Here is a 22697-nt window from a genome sequence, read left to right as displayed (position 1 = left end):
AATGTGTTAATGTTCAATCATTTAGCTCCAGTGTTGAAAAAATATATATTTTATAATATTTTATAATATATATATATTTTGCATTTTTAAAGCATAAGTATCAAATTCATCTTTTTATCATGCTGTACCTATGTGAAGAGAAAAATCATTGCTTGTTTTAGTTTTTAAACATATTATATTAACAGTGAGACAGCAAACAACAACAGGCCACAGGTCATATAAATGCTGCTACAAAATCTGTCCCAGTTAATTCATTTTGCACACTTGTAATCAGTACTCCAACCCCTGCGTACACCTCTACCAAGTTCACACCTCATAGAGGGACAAATAGGTATAGTTAGCGTATTTGGACAGGGCTAAGTCCTCCAGACTTCTGCTAATAACCTGATTATGGGACTCAGTTGTGTTGATGCAGACACATTTAAAAACACCAGGCCTCAAAACATGTCTGAGTTAAAGAACACTGTTTTTTTGAGTTAGCAATTCGTTTTGAAGATACCTTTGCTTATAAACTACTGTAAAAACCTTTTAAATGTTTGAAGCCTTAAAAGAGTTAATTAAAGCTTCAATTTGTGTAGTATTTATGCTTTTTTAATGTATTTATTTATTTTATTTATATGTTTATATGTATCCCCCCATACAATAATAACATATGGACTGTCCTCACACTCACACACATACACAATCTGTATACAACACTGGAAAAAAATTAAATCTAGATAAGTCATTTTTTCTTAAAATAAGTGCATCTGTTCCTTTTACTAACAATCCTGTATAATCTGTATAATCTGTGCATGTAGCTCCCATATTTATATTTATAGACAACTTTTACACTCCCTGTTACTTTTTGCTTGTACATACAGCTGTAATAATATTTATATCCTGTATAGCACTTATGGATAGATGCAAACCACATTTCTTTGCTTTGTACTCATGACAGTACAATGACAATAAAGTTGAATTATTCTATTCTATTTTTATTTTTCGGAGAATTAAACTTGTGCTGTTGAACGTTCTCAGTCATCCACGTCATTCCAAAAAAAAGAAAATAAAAAACAATCCACTGGATTTTGTTCCCACACTTCAAAAACAATCTAGAAATAAGTAAAGATTTCTTAAATTAAGTGTATTTACCCTTAATTTGAGTAGGTAAGTAAGAGGATTTGCCAATGGAATGAGTATTTTTACTCTTAAAATAAGATAATTACATAAAATTCACTTAAAATAAGAAAATGCAATTGTTTTTTTCTTATTTTAAATGTACATTTTCTTGTTCCATTGGCAAAGTGTCTCACTTACCTCCTTAATTCAAGAAAAAATGCACTTATTTTAAGAAAAATTGACTTATTAAGATTGACATTTTTTGCAGTGCAAGTTTAAAAAAGTTTGGCTTCCCATCCAGGAAGCTTTTTTAATTCCAAATGATTGCATTAAACCGGGTTTAAAATAGAAATGAAAATAATCACTAGTGAAAGTATCCTTTGTTAAATTCTATAAATTGGAACTCATTTATATTAAAGTCTATGATATTTTTAATTCAATTCATGAAAAAAATATTTTAGGGAAATGGAACTTCAGTAAACTTGACTTCATTTAAAAATGTAGTTAGATTTATCAGGGGAGTGTTAATTTTTTATATATATATTTAAACTCAAACCAGAGCAGATTTTCACTAGTTTGACGGCTTGTTTTGTATTTTTCTCCGATCAGTCCTCTCCACCCTTCTTGACCTCCCTTTGACTTTCTTTGCAGCTGTTCAGCTTGCTTCAGGCTGGCTTAAAAAACAGCAGATGCTCAGATGTGTCTGCCATTTTAACCCTGTGAAGCTTTGATGTAGACTTACAGTAGAGGTGGGTGTTTGCTGTCTGTGCTTTTGGAGCAGACCTCAGAATATGGATATACTCCATACTAGCTAAAATCATCAGCGTTTCGGGAAATGCATTTTTTTTGTTGGTTTGTTTTACATGTCAGAAACTAAATATATTTAGCCATCTAGTCATGGTATTATGTCTTGATGAGTTTCAGCACGTTTTCATCCATGAGAGGTAGCATCTTTGGAAAGATGTGGAATTTGAGGTTTGTGGAGTTTCAACAAAAAAATTTGTTTTTTAGATGTTTGATGATGTCATGATCTATCCGTCTGCCCGTCTGGGATAAGCAGAGGTATCATCTGCTTATTCTTGCAAATTTGCAGGGGGGGGGGGGGGGGGGGGGGGCTGCGGTCTATCTGCAGTGGTCAGAGGGTCAGAGGTCAGCAACCAGATAAATCCTAGATAGGTTACTAGTCAATCAACGGGCTTCACAGAAACAAACAGCCATGTATACAAACACTCAAAGCTTTAAGGACATTTCAAGGGACCAGTTAACCCAACACTCACATATTTTGGAATAATAAATTTAAATAAAAAATAAAAACTAGTGCATGCTATAAAGCAAAGCCCCACTTAACTAGTCTGCAGCATCTCAAACCAGATCAGATGCACATATTAAAAACAAAGAGATCTACGTCTAAAGAAAAGGAAAAAACAGCAATAAACGCTGCGGGATGGTTTATGTGCCGAGACAGTGAGGTGATTCGCAGAGAGATATACGTGAAGTTTATCGAAGTTTTCTTTCTTTTTTCCATAAAGCGCTAAGAGAGATATGCCCCGCTTACCAGCTCTGTCTGCCTCTCCTTATTTTTTTTATTTGCAAGGCTCAAAGAGGGTCATCCCTTTATCCATTTCTGTCCTCCTAAACTCCTATCATGGGTAAAGTTTTCTTTTTTAATCATTGTATTTGTTTGAGTCTGTTCCGTGATACGTGATGTGCAACTTCAAAGGTGACTCTTTCCCTGTGCAATTAACAGATTTTATTTTGTATAAAGTGGATGTGTTTTACTTTGTAACCACATCTCTTCCTGTCAGACCCATGAAATTGCCGCTGAAATGCTGCGTAGGCTGAATAGACCTGGGCTCTAACTCAGTCAGAACTAGGCAGCCTCCATGCATAAAATCATATCAGGTATGATCATCCTCACTGACTTTCAATGAGCGCTAAGCGCCATGATCTCATCTGACACGATTTTCTGTTGGATCCAAAGTAAAATCAGATTTGGTGTGTTCAGGGCTTTACTCAACTTTTAAGGAATCTTCTATCTGGAATATTGAGATGTATCAGGATTCTCTCACCAGAAGACCTGAGAGCGTTTGTGGGTAGATACAGGTACAAATCTGTGATGCATTTTGGTTTTAAAGTCTACTTTCTGACATACATGGAGCCAGTGGAAAGACTTTAGAACTAAGATGATGTGCTCCACCTCCTTAGTTTCAGTGAGGACGCAGGCAGCAGAATCCTGGATCATTTGCAGCTACAGTATGAAGACCTGTGAAGACACCGTTGCAGTAATCAATCCTACTGAAGATGGTAGTTTTTCATTGTCCTTTTGAGACATTTATGCTGTATTCCTGGAGATGTTTTTAAGTAAGAAAAAGGCAAGTTTTGTTACTGTATTTATGAGTCTATCAAGGTTCAGTCCATCCTTACATTCAGATTTCGGGCCTGTTTGTTGGTTTCCAGTTTCCAATTGAAGGTCTGTGCTAATTTTGGAAGGTTTCTTCCTTTGGTTGGAAAACTTTTACTTTGGTTTTGATTTGATTCAGCGGAAGAAAATGTTGTCCTTTCCATGTGTTGATTACCTGTAAGACTTTTAAGTAGTAAGACTCTATAACCACCACTATTCCAAACAACCTCAATAAGTCTTTACATTCAGGCTGATTTTGTACAGTTTCTATCTTAGTCAGTTAAATAACATGCTGCTGTCATTTTGCACATCTCTGATGTTGCTGCTATTTTCAAATATCCATTACAGTAAAAATGTCCATAGCTGCATATTGATTATTTATTGTCACAGTATTTATGTAGTTAAAAAACATTACAGTAGAGTATTTCTCTTTTTTTTTTTTTTACTCTTCACTATTCTGTTATTCTTATACATTTTTCTAAGGTCCAAATTTGTGTGACATTTTTTTCTATAATCTTTTTGCTGCTGTAAACACCAGATTTTCCTCATGGGCATTATAGACAGTGATTTCTGTGGATTTAGGCATTGAGCTAGAAGTCTGATAGTAAATGCATTGTTCCTCTCTTTTAGGAAACAGTAGTTTTATACCTAACATTGCTTCTACAAAGTACTGGTCAGAGAGGGGCTAGACAAAAATACAGGCCATAATTTTCATATTTCCTAAAAAATCAACATATTCTCATTATCAGTTCGTCTGAAATCGTACGAAAAGTTATGCACACTATTTTGTACGTTTTGGACGTTTTTCCTCAAGAAAACAGATCAGTGCGCATGCGCAGGCAGACAGACGAAAAAAGCAGATCCGCGGACGGACGTAAAACTGGGAAAAACAATAATTACTTCTTCATGTCTCTAACTACGTTGCTTGCTGTTTTGTATCTTAGGGTTAGGGTTAATTGTATGTTAAATTCTATGTTATTGAATCGTGCGTAAGATGCGCATGCACAAGGATATCTTGTCTCGAGGCAAGACTTAAAAATACGACGAAAAAACGTTTTGTACGTCCAAAACGTACGAAATTAAGGTGCATAACTTTTCGTACGATTTCAGACGAACTCATAATGAGAATACACTGAAAAAATTGAAAAGTGCATTATTGTTCTCATACTATCACATAAGGTCCAAATACACTGAGGCATCCCTTTTTCTCATCTAAATAGACGCAAGATTTCCTATTGCCCTTAAATGTATCAGTGAGCCTGAATGTTATTTTACTACTCGTTTGAAGCAAAGCTTTCCATTTATTTGAAAACTTCAAACTTTGTTTTACTAGCAGCCAGCCAGTTTGAGAAAACGGCTGGAATTTTACCAGGAAGAATCAGATCACTACCCCTGTTTGCAGCCGGCTCCTGACCTGGAGTGACGTTTGTGTGTAGTGCAGATGGTCTTGGACAAAACAAACATCCAAGACAGCAGCGGTGAGTGTCGCTGGCCCTCAAATATGCCCCCTGCTATCCACAAACATCCTCTTCTGGAGAGTTCAGTCGTTGCGTCCCCTCTAACTGAGAGGCCCCGCTTCGTAATGCTCCTCTCTGACCTCAGCTGGTTACACAACAGGGCTGTTTGAGCATGGAACCAAGATAAAATTACTAATCCTGAGTTAATGCACGACTATGAGGGATTTAAAGATATTGAATTAACTAATGTAGAAAATAAAATGAAGTTTGATCAGATCAGCATGTCCTAATTGTATTTTTGCCACCTATTTAGAAGTGAATATTGGTGAGGCTGGTGTGAGTGAAGAGAACTTGTAACAACAATCTGGAGGCGATTACCTCTGTGTGTCTGGCATTTCCAAAAAGTTGCTGTTAATAATGAAAAATGATCATATTGTTCTGTTCTAGCTCATGTTCATCGGATACCTGCTCCAAAATGTTCACTTTTTCCTTTGATACCCAAAATCGTCAAATTGAAAGCTCGTGCAAATTTCACACAAAAACCTGGTTAAGAATTTAAAAAAATTGCTGATGTTCTTAAATTTTCTTTTAAGCATCTACAAATGTTGTCCTCATAATATAAACGTGTCCTTCAGCGTGAACCAGTGGTTGCAGTGTAGATTTGCCTGATTCTGTGGCAGGGGTTGCACATTCAGAGAGCCACACTTAGGACCTTCCTGCTGCAATGCCTTCAGCAAATTTGTAAAAACTTTTACAGTTTTATTTAATCTCTTGTTAGTTTATAGTTAATGAATGTATCTTATAAAAGCAAAAGATGCAATCCCAGCTAAGTAATTGTGTCCAGGGGCAAGACACCTGACTGGCATTATTGAGGTGTTTATGGTGTTTTGAAGGCTCGATAGCTGCTGTCTATGGCAGTCCTGTTTCTGACAGTGTGCCCCAGGGCGGCTTTGGCAACAATGCATCAGACAGCATTTGATTAATTACCTCAATGTGTGTTAATCACTCCTAATGCCTGTAGCAGTAATGTTGTTTTTTCTTCTCCTTATTGCTGCTAATGTCTTAAAAATCTCTCTCCTTTCCATAGAAGCCATGCCACACTGCAAAAAATCTAAATCTAGATAAGTCTAAAATAAGTGCATTTGTTCTTGAATTGAGGAGGTAAAAGAGACATTTTGCCAATGGAACAAGACAATTAACACTTCAAATATGAAAACACAATTGCATCGTCTTATTTCAAGTGCATTTTATCTAATTATCGTATTTTAAGAGTAAAATTACACATTCCATTGGCAAACTATCTCATTAACCTGCTCAAATTAAGGGTGAATATACTTAATTCAAGAAATGTTTACTTATTTCTAGATCGTTTTTGCAGTGCAGGCTTGGTGTTTCTGTAGTTAATTATATCCTCTTCCCAAAATAGAACAATATTTTGTTACTATCAAGTTAAAAAGTAAATCTTTCCCTCAGCCTAACCCTCTGGTCCATCCCATAAATCAGGGGTTCCCATACATTTCCACCTGTGACCCCAATAATAACACTGCAAGAGACTGGGAACCTCCTAAAAATACATGCAATCACTTGACTGTATATATATTCATAAGTATAGAGTTAGGTAACTAAATTAATCTTAAGATAAATGTATTTCTTTTAAATTGCCTTTCTTTTATTGAATTTTTTTTTGAAATTATAAAATTTAATGGTGCGTTTTACTGTAATCCATCTTATAAATAAGTAAATCTATTTTACTTCTATTTATTTAATGGGACAATCGCATTTATTTATTTTATGATATATGTTGGCCCTCCATATACCTCAGGGATAACAATATTTGTGGAACTCATTTCATAAGACCCCACTTTGGGTCTGGCAACCCCTTGGGGGAGCCTGACCCCCACTTTGGGAACCCTTACAATAGATCATATGTGTTAAAATCAAGGGCCATGGGCCGGACCTTGCCTGTCAGTGCAATTTATCCAGTCCTCAACGTCACAATAACACATATCATGTCAGAAAATAGTGACAAATGTTCTTTTTAGCATTCAAAGTGGGTAAAATTGCTAAATAAATAGGAGTAAAGTTAAAATAAGAGACCAGTGTGCTGTGTGTAATTGAAGTAAAATTTAAAACGTTCATTTGCTGCAACCGCTGTTCTGTCAAATGAGCATACCCATAGTCAATACCCGTCTATCCCTTTAGTTTTGTACGAAAAATAGACTTTAATCTACCTCAACGAGCATGCGTCCCTTTAATGATGTACAAAAAAACTATTTAATTACTTGCTTTTTGTTGGTATTTTGAAGCGTATAGCGATCTCACCTTAAATTCTTTTTTTGTACATGAATAAAGGGAATAAAGTCGATTTGTTATACAAAACTAAAGGGATAGACGCAAATCTGACATCTTGCTCATGCATATTGACTATGAGTACGCTGGTCTGATGAGGAATGCTCATTTGACAGAACACCGGTCCTTCTAAAGATTTAATAATGTGACATGTTTGAAACTCCTGCCATAGATGGTATCAAGGCTCAGGCTTGGATGTGTTTTTTCTCCTGGATGAAGCTCCCATCAGAGCTGCTAATGCCATCAATTCTGTGTATCCTGATTTTCAGCTGCATAGAAAAGGGACCAGTGAAGTTGAAGTTTTTTTGCAAATTCTTTCTAATCTGTCTTCTTCGAACTCCAGTTATTGCTGGGTTCTGCTTTTTTTTTTTTCCCTACTGGATAAAAGCGTATGCATGGTGAGATCATGCAAAGTCCGCATAGAGTGGCCCAAAATTAGTTGAACCCCAAGCCTTCTCAGAAACCAATAATGACACAGAGTGTGATGTAACTGCAGCCTAACATTTATTAACAGATAATCTGTTCAGTAATTCCATAAATCTAGGGAAGCGAATCAATTTTCAGCTTAAGAAGAACAGAAAATGGTTTCATGTCCTGGATTATATGTTACAAACTATATATGATCTGTACCTTTATTGTAAAAGTGCTACCGTCTTATTTGAACCGGTGGTCCCTTGTTCCAACCTAGACTTTGTCTCCGTTTGTCTTGGCAGGTCCCCTGATGTCGGGTGCAGCCCACATGTGACGCAGGAGGAGGGGTGAGCTCTGTGTTTGACGTGGATGGATTTAAAGCACAGCATAAATACAACACAGCCATCCAGAGCTCTGTCTCTTCTTTTGGTTTTCTGCTTGGCTCGTTACTCTGATAAGGTTTTCAGAAATGCATCTCTTGAGCATTACTGTGGCTTTGGGATTACTGGGGGGGATATTGGCTCAGGTGAATGTGCTGCGGCCTGCATGCGACTCCCCAGAGGCAGAGGAGGCTGCCATAGTGGCTCAGGATTACCTGAATGCACATCACACCCATGGCTACAAGTATGCACTGAACAGGATAGAAGAGATCAAGATCTACCATGTGGTAAGCCTGCTAGTTTATTACCAGTTTCCTGGAAAGGTTAATTTATTGCATTTCTATAGATCTAATAATTAAAGGAAAACACTGAGGTATGCTGAAAAGTTTTTTTAAATCTTTTTTAATCTGACTTAGCCTGAGGGAGACAACACATATGTGCTGGAAGTTGAATTACTGGAGACGGACTGCCATGTCCTGGACCCCACACCTGTTGCCAACTGCACAGTGAGGCCCAAACATTTGACGGTGAGGACGCACATCATCCTTCTTAAATCAGTTACAGTAAACCTTCTGTTTGCCGTATTTAACACCGACTCTGTGATCCTGCAGGCGATCGAAGGAGATTGCGATGTGGTGCTAAAGAAGGTTGGCAGTGCTCTAACCGTCACTGCTTTCAAATGCAAAACAGAAGGTAAGGGTCAAGCCAGCTGCATCCAGTAATACAAAAAAACCCCAGCATAGATTCATTGAGTGCTTTTTTGGTTGATATTCAGAATCAAGAGAGGACGTGTGCGTCGGCTGCTCTACCCTCCTTCCTCTGAATCACACACAAGGGCTGGAGTTTGTTAAGGCCTCACTCAATAAGCTTAACAATGTGACACAAAATCTAACATACACCCTGTTGGACGTCGGCAGGATGTCTACACAGGTTGGTCTCAATGCATTAACATGCATTATTGGTCAAAGTCATGAAACCACATGTTCTGAGATGCAATAACCCTTTCAATGTCTCAGGTTGTGTCTGGCGGCCAGAGGTACATCTCAGAATTCGTTGTAATTGAGGCCAGTTGTGTCAACGACACTTGCGTACCTCTGAATGACACCATGGCTGTAAGTACAAATGAGAGCATATAAGAATATGAGTTACTGTGAGTTCTGTTTTTTTATTTTTTTAGTAAATAACACAAAAAACACAGTATACAGAAGCCTAACTACTTTTTGCAGGCACGTGGAATTTGTACTTCTGAAGGGATGGACGATCCCAGCGTGAACTGCAAGATGTTTTCCACTTTGGTAAAGTTCTTGAACTTCTTTACACTTTTAGTTGCTCTGATCCACCCAAAAACTGAAACAAATCTTTGCATTTTTAGATGCCGCTTGTAGATGCCAACAGCACTGCAATGCCCGTCTTGCCACCACATGTTCACGTCCACTCAGATAGAAATTCTCACAAGCATGGCTTCGGACACCACAAACTCACGGCTCACCACAACCCCCACATGAGTGGCTATTTGTCAGCGGAATCTGCAGAGTCGGCTGAGGTGGTCCCCGTTGCCCCTGCTATAAATGTCTCCACTGATGGCCTCAGCAGTCCCTCTCCAGCTTCGGACGACTCTTCTTCAGATGCTTCCTCATCCAGCGCAGAAGTTCCCATCGCTGTGGTTAAGAGGGAGGCCCCTGCGTCGATTGTGGGCGATGCTCCTGCAGCTCAAAATGTTCCTGTTGCTCCAGTGCAATTGTGCCCAGGAAGGATCAGGTTCTTCTAAATGTCTTAAGCTCTTAAAGACTCAATAGCTGCTTTAACTACATTGATAGAGGAACTGCTGTAAGTGTGCTGTGATATATCACTCTTAGGAATAGGAATACAGTTTTTTAACTGGCAATACAAGTAATGGGGTGAATAAAGCTTAAAACTAATAGTATTGCATTCAATTGTTTAATAAAGATCAATCCTTGTTTTTAACTCTTTTTTTTCCCTTAAACCCAAGTTTAATACAGTAAAGTTACTGGTCAAGAAAAGTTTGTTATCTGTGGTTCAACGGGTACATTAAAAAGGTATTGACAAAGTTCACAGTCCTGTTTGTTGTGTTAACTCAAGCAAACAGGATGCCTTTGTACACAGGGCACTTCTGATAGCTGGAACAGGGGTGGATGTGTCAGGAGGCATGTAGTTCAGAGGTCATCTGCTAGACCACAACATTTAAAGTTATATCACTATGGTACTCTAACCTGCAGCACCCCCCACCCCAAATCCTTTGGTCTTCAAACACACCTTCAAAACTAGTAAAAAAAAATAAAAATCAGTGTCCAGTAGTGAGGACATTTTTCTCCTGCATATAAATCCAGCACTAAGAAATTTGAGTGGGAGTCCCCCTAGAGGATATTTTGAAAATAGCGTTGTCACTCGCATTAACTTCCCTGTATCTCAGAGCTACAAAGCACCATTACTCTCAATGCAGCTGGGAAATGCATATCGACGAAATGTCTGAAGATGATGGTAATATCGTACAATATATTTGATGTAAATCAGTTTACATCTTTTTGGTCAAATTTGTTGCCTTTATACAAGTTAGTGAAATACAAGCCTGTCTCAAGTAAACTGATTTGCTCTCAAAAGGGGATTTTTATATTTGTAAACTCAAAAAACACTTAAGTTTTAACAGTAGTAACCGGTTAGGTCTAATAATATTGCCAGGTCTGCATAAGAGGTCTCACCACAGAGTAAACCCCTTGCTCAAATTCACTTTTTTTTTTGCAAGCCTTGACGCAGTCCAATTCACCTTTGCTGGCCCTGCCATGTCCTAAAACCTCCAAAATCCAGGGGTGTTCAATCACTGAGCTGTGATAAGTGCAGCAAAGAACATGTAGCTAATAATGCCATTGCCCTTACTGGGCTTTTCATTCTGGCAGCTGCATCCTCTGAAGGTCACATAGCACGGTGCTGCAGCCTGATCAAATCCAAAGTTTCATGATACGTGGCTGACGAATGGAGCCTACTTTTGCCCTGCATTTAAGGTCAGTTACGTACGTATCCCATGATTCATTGTGGGTCGAGCTGCTCCATGCTCAGAGGAAAAAGGGTGGTGAATATTGTAAATGCAGCTTAATATAGTACAAGAAAACAATTACACCTTAATAAAAATTTAAATTGTTAGTAAACCATATACATTGCAGGTAAATTTGGGTTTATTGAAGGGTTTTATCTTTCCCTGTGCAAATGTGTTTGCCTTATACTCAAGTACAGATTCCAGTACCTGCAGTGTATGAACTACAGGCTGGTCAAATAAAATTAGCACAGCTGTGTGAAATTTAGCATCCAATCTTTGCTTGCTTTGCGCATCAACTGTTTCAGTTGCCTTGCAACAGCTTATGCTGAGTAAGGAGCAGTGACTGCCACAAGACTAGATCTGCTCAAATATATAATCAAACTCTTCCAGCCTAATTTTCACGGCCGTTGAATGATGCAGCCACTATATTCAAACAGCAAAAAACAGAACTGAGCCAAAAGACTGCTGCCAGGTTGATGGCATTGAAAGTTGAAAGTGTGTTTTTCTGGCCAGAGACTGTAGTGGAAGATGACCCCTCAATTATCTCAAACAGATTACCATAATAAAAAGTTGGGGTATTTGAGTTATTGAGTAGTAGTTATTAGGTGTTTATTTACAAAACTCTGCTTAAAAGGCTGAAAAGTTGGTGCCAAGGGGGCCTTTTGGGGGTATAGGTTCTTGCTCAGGATTAGACCAGTGATCTTACCACAATTACTCTGTGCTCCAACAACTAGGCTACCACTGCCTAAACTACCAAACTTTAAAGTTAGGGGTCACGTGTGTTAAGTCAGATGCCATGCAGTCTCCTTTCAAATTTTCTATGCAAATAAAGATAAAAAAAAAAAATATATATATATATATATATATATATACACACAAAAAAGCACAAGTAGTTTTCAAATTTATTAAAGAAAACTTGGATCTTTTGGATTTTTTTTGGCCATCACAGGTTTTTCAATTCCTGTAAGAAACAAAGACATTAGCTAAACAGATAGGCATAAATTACTATTCAAGATACAATTACATACCCTGTGCTAGTTGGTCCGAGCCTTTTTCTTCAGCCTTTCCTGGAACATTTGCAACAAACAACTGGCTGAAGTCAGAAGGTGGCGGATATTTCCAGAGATTTTCAAATGACTTCAGAATTTCTGGCTTTAGCTGCTCAGCACTGAAAGATTGCTCTGGGTACACATCCAGAGGATTAGAGTCATCTTGCATGAGGTTGAAAGAACTTGATGCATCGTCACCCCTCCGCATATGGTTGACGTTACCAGGTGGGAGACTAGACGTTCCTTCCCCCAGCCTCTCTAGTTTTTGCGTTTTTGCCTGCAAAGACTCCAAAGTGTGGGGATCAGCATTTCTTAAGAGTTCAAAAGCTTTTGAGTTTGCGCCATAAGCTAAATCTCCAAAAGAACCCTTAGAATCCCTTAATCGATGGGGCTCCCTTCCTGGTGGACCATCCTGTAATAATACAAAACTCTGAGGTTCTGAAAACAAATTTTGAGGCTTGTGTGTTTTTGTCAAATTCTTTAAGCTCATCCCAGATAGCATTTCTTGGGATACATTGACACCTACAGAGGTATTAGATGCAGGAGAATCTCCAGGCATGTAGCGAGAGAAAAACCTGTCAATTGCACGTTTAAAGTTATGTGTTGAACGTTTGTATTCAGATTTGTGCAAAGATTTCTGCTCATCAGGAGGTTTACTTTGCTGTTCTACCTGTAGAACATGTTGGCCAAGATATGACATTAAATCAGGCCTAGACTGGAGCATTTGTTCAGCAAACCCAATGTTGAAAGGTTCATACTCTACTACTGGCTTAGATTGCTCATTGCCTAAAGCCCAGAGTTTAGATGGGTCATCAGGATATTCAGTTTTAAATTGCTCCAGGCTTGGTTGCAACCCATTTTGTCCCACATGTGGCAAGTAGGGATTTTGTAATTCAGTCCCAAAATAAGGGTAAAATTGTTCTCTATTTGCAATCATGCCAAGACTACCTCTTGAAAATGTGGCGCCACTATCTTGTGGTCTGAAAGAGTCTCTGTTTGCACTAGGAGTTTGAGACTGAGGAGAAATTTGTGCTGAGGCACTGGTTTCAGCAGCCTGCTGAACTGCTGGTGACGAGAGCTTTTGTGGTACTTCAGCAGTTTCCAAACCTTGGCCAACACCAAAATAAGATGCAGGCGAGAAACTTTTATAAGTCTGGGGCTCAGGTTTAACCTCAAATGGGGCAGAAATGTGAAGATGCTGATGTAAAGCTATTTGTAGGCAGCAATTAGATAACCCAGATGGACAAAAATTAGGGCAGAATACACGATTACCATGTTTTGTTCCAAGAGTGTCCAGCTTCTGCTCACTTGCTAAAGCAGCAAGCTTTTGCATAGAAGTAGCATAAGACTGTTGGGCAGACAGGGGCTGCTGAGAGTGGAAAAAGTTGAAGAGGTATTCACGCTGGGCCTGTGGAAGGCTGGCAATAGGCTGCTCTGAAAATTGCAAGAGATTACCCACTGAAGCACCTTCACTCATTTCAAGAACTGGCAGCTTTGATTGACAGGGGCCATATACAAGCCCCTGGGTAGGTTTAGTTGGGGTGTTGGCCAGCTGATTTTCCGCCCACAGCTGAGAATATAAGCACTTTTGCTGTTCTTGACCAATAGGTTTTTCTGGCTGCAGTGACTCATCTTCAGCTATGGGACTTGAAGTTAGCTTTGGTTGAGTTTTCTGGTGGTAATGGTAAAGTGGCTGGGATACCTGGCCCTTAAGAAGTTCTAATTGCTGGGGTTGAGCAACTGTAGTGGGATTTGTGGCTGGCTTTGGTTTTGGGTACAAGTCAAAGAAATGCTGATAGACTTTGCTCTGAGAGGTTGCAGACTGTGGCATTTGAGTAACAGCTGGTTGTTGAGCCGCATTTGTCTGGGTATAGAAGTAAAAGAAGGGTGGGTATACCTGAGGTTGAGAAGTTGCTTGCTGTGGTTGCTGAGTTACAGCAGGTTTCTGGGTTGGTTTTGACTGGGGATAAAAAGGAAATAAATGCGAGTATAACAGGGCTTGAGGATTTGCTGGCTGTGATGGCCAAGTTGCAGCAGGTTTCTGGTTTGGCTTTGGCTGGGGAAAGAAAGGAAATGACCCTTTTACCGGGGCTTGGGTAGCTGCTGGTTGCAGTGGGGGAGTTACAGCTGGTTTTTGTGTTGGTTTTGGCTGCAGATGGAATGGGAACAAATGAGAGTAGAATTGGTTTTGAGGAGTTGCTGGCTGTTGTGGCCGAGTTACAGCAGGTTGCTGGGTTGGCTTTTGTTGGGGAAAGAAGGGAAATGTCCCTTGGTATATCTGGGCTCTAGGAGTTCCAGGCTGTGGTGGTTGATTTACAGCAGGTTTTTGGTTTGGTTTGGGATAGAAGGGATACAAATATGAGTATTGTTGGGCTTGAGTTACAGCTTGTGGGGGCTGAGTAACTCCACTGGGAGTTTGAGGTGACTGAAAATAGAGAGGGTAGAAAGCCTGGTATAGATGACCCTTTGTCATTTCTGGTTGTGCCCGAGTAAATTCAGCAAGCTTTGAGGCTTGTTCCTGCTGGTTGCAGAAGAGGTAGAATGAATAGTACATTTGTCCTTGAGAGGTTTTTAAGTGCTGTAGCTCCGATCCCTGCAAGGTGCACAACAGGTTGAACAGCTCATTTACTTGTCGATTTGGAGCTTCAGGGTGGGATGAATGAAAGACATCTGTAGGTTTGGAGACTGGTTCCATTTGGGTACACACAAGTTGGAATCGCTGATTCAATTCACCCTGAAACATGCCAAGCCATGACAACCAAGAAGGTCCAGATGGCTGAGAGGCTACCATCTCTTGATTGCAGATTAGATGGACCGGCATCTCTTCACCTTGACCTTTCTGAGACGTGGGACGAGATTGTCCCGGTTCCTCAGGTAATTTTTCAAGATACAACGGATATGAATTAGAGAGCTGGGACAAAGCATCTGTGTAATAAAATGAATGAATGTTCTGTCCTTGCACTTTAGAGAAGCTTGAGGGTTGCTCAGGTCTCTGAGGGTCAAGTGGGAAAACATGTTTATTTGGATATTGATCCAAATTAGATGGTGGGAATTTGGTCACTGGTGGCCTCATTTCTGGCATTGATGGCAATTGTGGATAGAATGGACCAGCAACAGAATGATCTGTAGATTGCTTAACTGCTTTCACAGTGGTAGGGTTTTGGGGCTGTTTAGTAGGGGTAGTTTCTGGGTTTTTAAGGTAAGCATAAGGAAAACCTGGGAAATTATAGTAAGGAAAATACCCAGGATTTGAACCCTGATTTGTCCTGCCAGGGATCTGCAGGTTCTGAGAATAATCGTACGCCTGTGAATCCGCTGTACGCGTAGGAAGCATTAAGGGATTTTGTGTAGGAAAGGGATGCATCCATTCGCCTAGAATTTCCCTTTCGTGGACAGACCCCCCAACTTGGCTCCCAGACAACTTGAGTTGAGCTGCCGACAACGATGGACAGGAAACCTTGGTCTCTGCATCGGCCGCCAACTCAATGGTGTACATTCCATCCTGCACACAAATGTCAGTATTTAACAACATTCCCCCCGCTGAGAAGAGTGAGCATTTTATTATAATAAAAAAATAAAGACTCACCTTCTTTACTAAGCAAGGTGCATAGTGTACAGAGATGACAACACCTTCTGGATGCTCAACTATGCCAAATGCACAGCGATGAGCAGCAGTCAAAAGTGATTCCCAGTTTCCATTTACTGCAACAAAAAAGTAAGGGAGGAAAGTAAACATTTCATCGTTTTCTGTTGCATGCAAGTTAGATTTTCAGTCCACACCCAACTTTAAAGCCTGATTAAGAAAAAAAAAATGGATAGAGTACCAAAAAAATTTACTAGAGATTGGTACTTTAACATGTAATGTAATGCTACTGTAAAAAGTTGTAATCCAAGAAATTACTCAAAGTAAATGGTATTCAGCAGAAAGGCTACTTGAGTACAGAATAATTGTTGGATAACATCAGATTTAATGTTAATAAATTATCAGGGTTTCTACAGCATAAGGCAAGTTAAATTCAAGACTTTAATGCCACTTGAAATAAAAATTTAAGATCAAATTCACAAGAAAAACCTGCTTGCGACAACTTAACCCAAAGGTTTATTTTAACATAAACCACTGCACTAATGTTTCAAATTTTGAAAAGCTTCCCATACAGGAAGAAAGCTAAAAACACACATGACCGATATATTTTAACAATTATTTAACTGAATTCACAAACTTTGTTTTAGCAGGGAACAAAACTAATCAGTTTTAAAGCCACAACATAACCAGTGCTAAGTCTTTCTGCAGCTATGTTTCTTTGTATCGTTTTCTTAGTATGTTTGATTTGGTGATAAGTGGAGGCGTTGCAGAGACAAGGGTGGAACAAAGCTGAGAAATACCGGCTGTTTCTCAGCAACTCCATTTTGACGCTATGTGTTTTGCGCTTCGCATGCGCGACTCCACTGCCTTAATTCCCATCGTTCTGAGCTTGAATGACTTCTTGCACAAAATCCACTGAGCCTCATGCATGTTCCCTGGTTTTAGCCATGGAGAAAACTCTTGGCTGGAGACAATTTTCGTTACATTTACACTTGTTCATATTTTCCAGACAAAAAGTTAATGGTGCATCTCCCAAATGTCCCGGCCGCAACAACGCTTTTATTGGTTCCTCTATCGGGATGAAACCAATAATGGCGAGCCGTTTTTTCTTTTTTATAAAAAGAAAAAAAGATTTGTCAATTTTAACGTTTTATTTAGATTACAAAAATAAATCATAATAAAAATAATCCTATTTATGATGTTTTAAAAAATTAAGACCTACGAAAGACTGATTTAAGACATTTTAATACCAATTAAGGCCTTAGTTTTATTTTGAAGAATTCAATGCCTTTTAAGACTTTTTAAGGACCTGCGGGAACCCTGAATTATGCTGGCAAACAGAATATTAAAGTTCCAGCATTTTAAAGAATACATCAATACAAATAACTGTCATAAATATAATAGATCAAATTCATAAAACATCTTCATTTTTTCCAGGTAAAACCAGTCTATACATGTTAGGACAGTGTAATAAAGTACTCTATGTTTACCTGATCTTGAAATAGTTCAAATTACACAGAGGGCAGTAGTCAGGTTTTACTCAAGTAGGAGAAGCAATACTTTACAAGAATATTACTCAAGTAAAAGCAAAAAGTACAGCACAGTAAACCGACTCCTAAATAATCTTTTTTTTCCAAAATGTTACTCAAATGTAACCTATGTGACCAATTACTACCCACTTCTGTTTAAAAAAGCAAAACCTACACTTAAAAGAAAACAACCAGTTTCATGTAAAACATGCAATATTCATAGTATACCACATTGGTGCTTTTTTAACTGAATCATGCCACGCATCCTGTGGATGGCCCAAGAACCTTTGCATAATGGACTGTAAGAAATCCTCAGACATTGCCTTATGGATGGAAGCAAAGTTCAAACTGCACCAATGAGAACGTTAAAAAAAAAACTCATAGCCATGCAGTGGCTTGTTCTCTCACACTTGCATCTTGATAGGTTGGGAATTTAGAAGAGACTTCCTCTTGCATAAATACGGTTCATTTTTGCAGCAGTATGCATGGCACTGCTGTGCATTTAGATGCACCGTCTTAAAAGTTTATATACCAGTGACTGGTGCAATCATTGGGTCATGATTATGAATATTCTAGTTTGATAGGAGTCACAGCGGGATATTAAAGTCACTGAGAACACCAAGATGGCAGACAAAACCCACAGGAGAAAAAAAAAAAGAAAATTTCAGGTTTTTCCATTAATGAACAGAAAAAGAACAGCACATTTCAAAGGATTTTTCTGACTTAAGTCTCCATAGAAATTTCAGATATCTGCATCCCTTGGGTCAAAATTTAAAACCATATTTTGGGCCAAAATTGAGACATTGGCTGCAATATCAGGGTTTATACAGGAAGGAGAAACTCTAATTTAATGCTTTTTAATGCTCTTTAAATGCTCTTAGAAATAATTTTAATGCCATCATCAATAAGTACCCATTACTCATATATCTATTTATATATGTATATATAAACACGGCCAAATCCTTCGTAATCTTTACCATCGACAGGCTGCAGCCATGTCCCGAGTTTCTCGTTTTCCAGCCACTTTTATTCAAATTTGCTTTTTCTGTGCCTCAAGCTTCTGTTCCGAACATATGGCTTTAGGATCAACCAGAAGCAGTTCCACGCAAACATGTGGAACCAGTTAAATCTGATAAATTTGACAAAAAAAATTTTTTTTTCATTTTTTTTTTATAAAGCATTTTAATGCCAAATAAGGCCTTCATTAAAAAAATTATTTATTGACTTGTAATGACCCACAGAAACCCTGAATATAGAAATTCTAGCTCTAGGAATAAATTGATTTGGACAGTTCTCAAAGTTCTACGACTCAGAGATATTCAATACATTTTAGCACAAACTTAAAGTTTTGAATTGGCAGCCAATTTCCTATGATAGTTCAACTTCACTGCAAGTCAAGTTATAGATAACAGCCAAAATATGGACAAATGGCAATGGACAAATGCATAGAGAACAGGCAATGCGTACCATTTACTTTGATTTTTGAAGCAGTGGTGGTCCACTCCGTTTTCACTACCATTCCCTCAGCATGACAGGTGACCATCGGATGATTTGGTGAGCCCTTTCCCATTAAAGGACAGGACATTCTCACAGGTAGCCCCAACCAGATCAATGGAAGCACATAGTAGTTCTCCTGCAACCAGAGAAAACACAATGCGTTGATAAGCTCTGCATAGATGGGAGGACGGCTTGAAACAGAAAACCCACCTGAATAATGACAAAGCAACCGTCATAAGGTGCCTGCAAGACCAAGTCTTTCTGAGTCGACCGGATGGTGTATCCACAGCTTGAAGGCAACTTTGTCAGAGATAGAGGAGATAAGTTACCTGAAAAGAAAAAGATTGAGGCTTATCAAAAAAAAAAAAAATTGCTTTCCCTTTTAATTTTTCCCCCCCATAAAGAGTAACAGATTAAAATCCGTAAAAAACATACCCCTGTCAACAAGGATGACAGATTCAGGGGTAGAAGTTGCATCATGAACCAGAAGCTTCATGGAGTCTTGTGAGCATTCCACCTTTGACTCCATTTTAAGGAGGTTTTCCATCGCCATCTTTTGCCAGTCACTTCTTTCAGGAGATTGTTTGGTCTGCCAGCCTTTTAAAATAAAATTAAATATATTTGTACTACAATGATTGAACAACCTTCTCCACATTTTTAGAACCTAAACATGTTTCAGGTTCTGCAGCACATACCCATGTCAGACTGGTAGTCAGTTTCAACATCCAGCACCGGCTTTCTGGAGTTGGTTGCATTGAGCTTAGCCTGGCTGAAGGAACTTTGTCCAATTAAGAGTCTTCCATTGTGCAGGTGAGCTCTGTCAGTTTGGCTTTTGGTGTGCACTGAGGTTTCTCTAGATTTATTCAATGCATTGAGCTTTGTCGGTTTGGAACAGTTGCATAGTGACACTACAAACAAAAGAAGTCCCAAACATACTAAAACTACACCCCCTTTGCTTTCTCTGCACGCCATTAGAACGAAGGAAAAAATAAAGCAATGCAAACAGGCAAATGGCCTCAGCTGTGTCCAACATAAGCTGTACTCTGTACCTAGCAGGTATGTTCAAGCCCAAAGGCGCACAAACAAAGTTCTAATTATGTTCTGCTAATAAGCTGAATGCAGCAGGTGAAGGCTGTTGTGCTAATTAGCATGTGGAGCAGTAATGGCAGTTGTGTGAATCATAAAGTAAGATTCTATGAGGTCCATGTAGAAGCTGTAAGCTTTCTACTTCTAATAAATTGTATAACAATAGTTTAATCAAATTAGGTGTGCACAAAAAGGACAAAGCTAATATCAGCTCCAATGACAGAATAGACAGAAACGTATTGTTTTAATCTTTTGGTCTAATTTAGTGGTTATCCTGTAGGAACTTCTAGCTTAGCTTAGGATTTTCAAACAGTAACTAAACAGACTTTGACTTTTTTCATGATGAAGTTTGGAAATAAAGAAAAGAAATCTACACAATTGTGCAAAAAAGTTGAAATTCCAAATGAGGAAGCGAGAGTTTCTGACCAACCCAGAACTCTAGATCCAATATGGCTGCCAGGTTAGTTACAGTACTCACTTTTTTTTTGCATTAGTCTATTCACATGTCCTTCTTTTTCTTCTAGCCTTGAAGGTAGAAAACACACCAAACTATAGTATATATAGAACCATAGAACCAAACTATATAGAATATTAACAGCTTTTGTTTTCTAAGTCTTGGAACAGGAATGTGATTTAGTTGGATTGGATGTCATTCCCATTCCAAAAACTTCCAAAAAATTTGGGAAATTAATAGGATGTTTGCAAAAATTTAGTATTTACTTAAAAAATGCGTCTCTCCTCCTTTGACTTCTGGCTCCAACATGGCAGCTAGTGTATTTGCACAACTTATGGCTCCAAAATCTCTTTATACATATATATAAAATAAAATGACAGTTGGAAAATACTTTAATTTAAATATCTCATTTTGCTATGAAATTATAATTTTTTTTATTTATATTTTACTGTTTTTTTCCAGGGAAAGGGGAACAACACACATTAAGAAGAGAGGGAGGGCGGGATGGATAGATAGATTTTAATGAACCATTAAATAGTGAAATACACCATTGATATGCTGATGAAGATTCTCAGTCATCCAGGTCATAGTCATTCCGTAAAAGTAAAAGATTTGGAGACGTTTCGCCACCTCTCCAGGATTCAGTTGAGAAAGCTTCCTGGAGAGGTGGCGAAATGTCTTCAAATCATGGAAACCAGGTCGAGTGGATTTTTTTTATTTTATTTATTGAACTTTTACGGAACACCATTGATAAAAAAACAAAAAAGTATTTATTCAAATGAATATTATTACATTTAAAATTAATTCAATAGATAAAATGACAGTTGGAAAAATTATTTCATTTAAATGTTTTTTGTTAAATTTATTAAATTATTATTCTTTTTACTTATATTTTATTTTTTCCGTTGAAGAGGGGAACAACTAGCCTCGTGAGACCATCCTGATCTCGCAAGTTTTCAAGGTTTTACTCGCATATCAGTCTGGAGACTCTCCCTTAAAGAAAATTTGGAGCCGTTCACCAAACGAACGTCCAATCAGCGTTGGCTTTGAGGCGGGTTGATGTGTGACGCAACGAGAAGCGCGACAGTTCCGTCTAAAGAACATGGCGGCTTCAGCCGATGAAACTAGCGTTAGCGTGGCTATGGAGCAAGTTTTATCGGAATTACAGAGTATTTCTTCACTGAAAGAAGAGCAAAACACTGCTCTGGAGGCTTTTCTCAGAGGAAAAGATGTTTTTGCTCTTCTCCCGACTGGTTTTGGCTAGAGTAGCCTGCCTTGTGGTTGTGTTTTCGTCGTCGCTCTGTTAGTACGTCATATGCTTCGTTGATCTGATTGGTTTATTTGGCCCGTCTATCACCAACATAGGCCAATCAGCTAACCAGTATTTTGGCCCCTTCCCAAAATTACTTCAACGGAAGGATTCCAGATGGAGTCAGGTTAGGGAACAACACACATTAGGAACAGAACTATGTAAATCCAGGGAGTTTGTCACATACATATTCATACAATAGGATACATTTTACATTATTTCATAGTAATAACGTCAGACTGAGCAGAGAAATACCATTTCAATCATCGCTTTGTGAAGAGTTCCATTTTTTGGTTAACATAAGCCGTTATTTCTTCCATCTTCTATATTTCCACCACAATGTCTCTCCAGGTACCAAGTTTTTCTGGTTGTAGCCATTTCCTTGTGATAGCTTTTTTTGCTGGCCACCAACAGGATGTTCATTAAGTATTTGCCCACTTTCAGCCAGACTGGAGCGACACATCGCAGATACAAAGTCTTAAAGTCCAGTGGCAAATCCTCTCTGAAAATATATTGTAATGAGTTATGCATTTCTGACCAAAAACCTTGAATTTTGGGGCATTCACAAAAGACATGGGGGTGATTTGCACTTTGTTGACCACTGAATTTAGATTAAATTATTTTTTAAACTATACAATTTCTTTAATATTTATAAATACTGAATGAAGGTAATGTTTTATTACCACTTATCACCACACTGCTGCATTTTAATTTGCAGGGTGAAAGTTTGGGAACCCCTATATCACGAAATATCCTTCCTAATTTTAGCTTCATTTCAGTAAAATTTTCGCAACAGAATGAGTAAAAAAAAAAAAAAAAAAAAAATAGAAATATGTTTTTAGATCTAAATTACTAGTTTGGAAACTATTTGACATAAACTGTTATAATAAAAAAATTCACATTTCTTGTTTGAAAGGATATGTTGAAACTAGAGTATTCATTTTACTCTGACAATTTTTTTATTTTTTGAAAATTTAATTAGAATTTGTTTTTTCTGTAATTTCCATGTTATGGATTTTCTGTTCACATGATTTTTATGGTG

General features: G+C 38.3%; 2 protein-coding genes across 2 annotated transcripts; one reads left to right on the top strand and one right to left on the bottom strand.

The window, feature by feature from the left end:
• Positions 1-8125: 8125 nt before the first annotated feature.
• LOC119782535 (antihemorrhagic factor cHLP-B-like) lies at positions 8126-10064 on the top strand. The gene is made up of 7 exons (XM_038283543.1): positions 8126-8386; positions 8516-8626; positions 8711-8792; positions 8875-9029; positions 9116-9211; positions 9326-9394; positions 9472-10064. The coding sequence occupies exons 1-7, from the start codon at positions 8189-8191 to the stop codon at positions 9865-9867; spliced, it is 1107 nt and encodes a 368-aa protein (XP_038139471.1). The 5' UTR covers positions 8126-8188; the 3' UTR covers positions 9868-10064.
• A 1974-nt stretch (positions 10065-12038) lies between these two features.
• On the bottom strand, positions 12039-19900 carry LOC119782527. Its single transcript, XM_038283525.1, has 7 exons — positions 19502-19900; positions 19242-19403; positions 19017-19135; positions 18777-18942; positions 15784-15899; positions 12177-15699; positions 12039-12109 (listed from the first exon to the last, which is right to left on the bottom strand). Exons 1-7 carry the CDS (start codon positions 19776-19778, stop codon positions 12054-12056), a joined length of 4419 nt encoding a protein of 1472 aa, XP_038139453.1. The 5' UTR covers positions 19779-19900; the 3' UTR covers positions 12039-12053.
• Between the last annotated feature and the right edge of the window lie 2797 nt (positions 19901-22697).

The sequence above is a fragment of the Cyprinodon tularosa genome, unplaced genomic scaffold (genome assembly GCF_016077235.1).
Source record: "Cyprinodon tularosa strain WSP-4 unplaced genomic scaffold, ASM1607723v1 ctg195, whole genome shotgun sequence".
Classification (NCBI taxonomy): Eukaryota; Metazoa; Chordata; class Actinopteri; order Cyprinodontiformes; family Cyprinodontidae; genus Cyprinodon; species Cyprinodon tularosa.
This window is presented reverse-complemented; position numbering and strand designations above follow the sequence as displayed.

Bases quoted from the DNA above. Each gene is read 5' to 3' on its own strand.
- LOC119782535 (XM_038283543.1), top strand. From the start codon at position 8,189: ATGCATCTCTTGAGCATTACTGTGGCTTTGGGATTACTGGGGGGGATA. The intron at 8,793-8,874 runs GTAAGGGTCAAG...GTTGATATTCAG, and splicing joins TTTCAAATGCAAAACAGAAG to AATCAAGAGAGGACGTGTGC. The intron at 9,212-9,325 runs GTAAGTACAAAT...TACTTTTTGCAG, and splicing joins CTCTGAATGACACCATGGCT to GCACGTGGAATTTGTACTTC.
- LOC119782527 (XM_038283525.1), bottom strand. From the start codon at position 19,778: ATGGCGTGCAGAGAAAGCAAAGGGGGTGTAGTTTTAGTATGTTTGGGA. The intron at 19,404-19,501 runs GTATGTGCTGCA...TTATTTTAAAAG, and splicing joins TGACTACCAGTCTGACATGG to GCTGGCAGACCAAACAATCT. The intron at 15,700-15,783 runs GTGAGTCTTTAT...ATTTGTGTGCAG, and splicing joins CACCTTGCTTAGTAAAGAAG to GATGGAATGTACACCATTGA.